General features: G+C 47.0%; 1 protein-coding gene across 1 annotated transcript in view; it reads right to left on the minus strand.

The window, feature by feature from the left end:
* LOC111651938 (receptor-type tyrosine-protein phosphatase O-like) overlaps nt 1-2,784 on the minus strand; it is a gene marked incomplete at its 5' end in the record, with an annotated part of 14,672 nt that extends 11,888 nt beyond the window's left edge. Inside the window, 3 exons of the mRNA XM_087172835.1 lie at nt 751-884; nt 1,251-1,371; nt 2,621-2,784. Coding sequence (XP_087028961.1) covers nt 751-884; nt 1,251-1,371; nt 2,621-2,784 — 419 coding nt within the window. The remainder of the gene's footprint in view (nt 1-750; nt 885-1,250; nt 1,372-2,620) is intronic.
* Between the last annotated feature and the right edge of the window lie 563 nt (nt 2,785-3,347).

Consider the following 3,347-nt stretch of genomic DNA (forward strand, 5'->3'; position numbering starts at 1 on the left):
GCACCCTGCTGATACACAAAGGTCTCACACACAAATCTCACACCTGCAGCTGAAAACTCAGGTTAGCCCTGAAATAACACAAGAAACAAGACCAGCTGTAAACCTCGTATACAGGCCGTGACTGGGCCGTGACTGGGCCGTGACTGGGCCGTGACTGGGCCGTGACTGGGTGCACAGTGGAGTAACAAGCAGCAGAGAAGGAGGGGTTGATGGGTCTACCGACATTTAAAGAAGGTAAAGACATGACAGTGTTTCAGAAACACTATACATCTGCACACAGCTCCAACAGTTCATCTTCACAACCACACCCAGGTCTGACTTCATCCTCCTTCAGGGAGCGTCAAGTGTTACATGTTGTAAACATGTCAAAACTTTATTATGAAAAGAAATCAGCAGCACGCACAAACACAGAGCGGAAAACACCATCGGCCTCATGGGAAAATCAGCTGTTCCACCGTCTGACTTTACAGACTGACTTTTCTGGTTATTTCATACTTAGATTTTTAAGTGACTGAAAAGTGGTAAAAGTTTTCTTCCTTGTGTTTGAATTTTCTCTGAAACAACTTTGAACCAGCAACAAAACAAACAGACTTTTGATTCCCAGCGCTGCTTTGACCTGTTTTCTGTCGTCTACATGTTTATTACATATTTGAAAGATCTTTTTAGTGGATGTGAAGAACTTTGTGACTCGGGTTTTGAAAGTAAACGCTCAGCAAACAAACAGAGGAAACATGGACGCAGTGGTTTTACCTTGAGCTCCTTGCTGGCCTTGTTGGGTCGACACAGGACCTGGTAGTAGTCGACCACTCCCTCCTCGGTCCACAGCAGAGTCACGGACGAGTGCGTGGCGTTGACGGCGTACAGAGACCTGGGAGGAGCCGGTTCTGAAGCACAAACCACCACGTTTAAATCAAACAGTGTGTGTGTGTGTGGAGGAAAGAGCCGCAGGTGGAAACAGGTCTGTGCCAAGCCGAGCCGTGCCGAGCCGAGCCTCAGAAACACTGACACTTCCTCTGAGGACTGAAATACCTCCACAGCCTCAAAGAGGAAGTGGAAAACATGAAGTTTCATATTCGCTTTAAGACTGAAAACAGTTTCAGAGTGGAGCTGAGGACACACACACACACACACACACACACACACGAGGTGCTGGTCTCAAAGACTCAGAGACTCAGACTCAGTGTGTGTGTGTGTGTGTGTGTGTGTGTGTGTGTGTGTGTGTGTGTGTGTGTGTGTGTGTGTGTGCTGACCTAGCTTGATGATGTTGGGCATGGAGGTGTTCCTGCTGCGCTCGGTGCACGCCGTCACCGTCAGGTTGTAGATGTCACCTGGAGGCAGAGGGAGGCTGGCCCGCATCGCGTTACGAGTCACCTGACACACACACACACACACACACGCACACACACAGTTAATACACATATATTATATTCCTGTTGTTTGCTGTCTCCTGGTGTTTCCTGTTACATGTTCATTTTCTCTTCCCTGTCTTCGACCACAGTGACACAGTTTCATATGATGAGAAACAGACTGAACAACATGAACATGAAGCTGAAGGTATTTTTCCAAAATATCATTTAATCCTTCTTGAAAACACAAACTAAAAATAGCTGCTAAATCCTGAAATCCACCGGGTTCAGTCACTGATGAGACGACAGGTCACATGACGTTTCACCAGGAGACGCTCGTCCTTTAGAACTTCACACAAAAACATCACGTCTCTATTCTATTCAATTCTATTCTAATACATTTTATTCTATTATATTAACTTATATTCTATGAAACTGTATTCTATGAAATGGCACAGCCTTGTGGCTCCGCTGTGACACAGTCACTGTTGAAATGCATCCTGGGAGGACAGGTGCTGTGAGCTGAGACTCAGGTGTTGTGGTGGTTGTGTGTGGACCAGGATCCTCAGCTCTAAACCTTCAGCCTTCACACTGTGTCTCAGTTTCTGTGGATCCAGCAGTCGGGCCAATTAAGGCTCAAACGGCAGCTCTGAGCCTCCAGCAGCTAACGAGTCTGAGTCTGCCGGGAACATAATTGGCCTCGTGGAGGAGAAGACGAGTCGCAGCTCCTGCAGCAGAAACAGCTGCTGCTAATTGGACCATCGAACGACCCAGAGGAGAGAATCAATAACAGCTCAGCTCCAAGTAACAAGCTGCTGCTGCTGAAGCTGAAGCTGCTGCTGAAGCTGCTGCTGAAGCTGCTGCTGCTGAAGCTGCTGCTGAAGCTGCTGCAGAGTCTGAGCTTCCACCGAACACACACCTGATCAGACCCAGTTCATCCAGACATGAAGCTGGACTTGTTCTCAGGTCAGTGGAAACACGTCTGTGTCAGTTCCCTGAAGATCAGAGCAGGACAGCTTCTACAACAAAGTCCAACATCATCCGTCTGTGATTCACAGACAGGTGAGGGGCTGAAGACTCAGGTGGAGCTCTGACACAGCTCAGGATGAACAGGTGACTCCACCTGCAGAGTCTCACCACCATCACATCTGCTGCAGGTTATTTGAAATGGTTTCAGATTCAGTGAAAGAGTCTTTGTGGAGACACAAACACTCAAGTTCATCTCTATAAGAAAGGACTGGATGAATGAATGAATGGATGAATGGATGACTCACATCGATGGAGTAGCTCTTCTCTGGTCCCTTCTTGCCGACGGCGACCACCTGCCAGTGCAGCATCCTGGAGTGTGACAGGTCGATGAACAGTTCACCGTACGTCCAACGAACGTACAGAACGCCATGAGAGTAATCCACCGAGGAGATGTGAGGAGCCTCCGGGGCTGGAGACAGAGACAGACAGAGAGACAGAGAGACAGACAGACAGACAGAGAGACAGACAGACGGAGAGAGAGACAGACAGAGACAGACAGAGAGAGACAGAGACAGAGAGAAAGAAAGAGAGACAGAGAGAGAGACAGACAGACAGAGAGAGAGACAGACAGACGGAGAGAGAGACAGACAGAGAGAGACAGACAGACAGAGAGAGACAGACAGACAGAGAGAGAGAGACAGACAGAGACAGACAGAGAGAGACAGACAGACAGAGAGAGAGACAGACAGACAGAGAGAGAGAGAAATGAATGAATTAATCAGGTCAAATTGTTGGTTGTTATTTTAATGGGTAACAAAATTAGCCTTTTAGCTAACACGGCTAACAGCTGCTTTGTCCCTGTAAAAATTAAATAAATAAACTTTAAAAACATACAAAAATCTACAATGTGTGATCGATTCAGTGAAAAATGACAAGAAATATAAAAGAAACTGTTGGCTGTCAACGTAACAACACTTCCTGTATATATCTTTCACATTAAAACCCTAACAGCTGCTCGAAGCACATCATCTC

This window comes from Seriola lalandi, unplaced genomic scaffold (assembly GCF_002814215.2).
Source record: "Seriola lalandi dorsalis isolate HSWRI2012SDOR001 ecotype SW California unplaced genomic scaffold, Sedor1 jcf7180002053870, whole genome shotgun sequence".
NCBI classification, from domain to species: domain Eukaryota; kingdom Metazoa; phylum Chordata; class Actinopteri; order Carangiformes; family Carangidae; genus Seriola; species Seriola lalandi.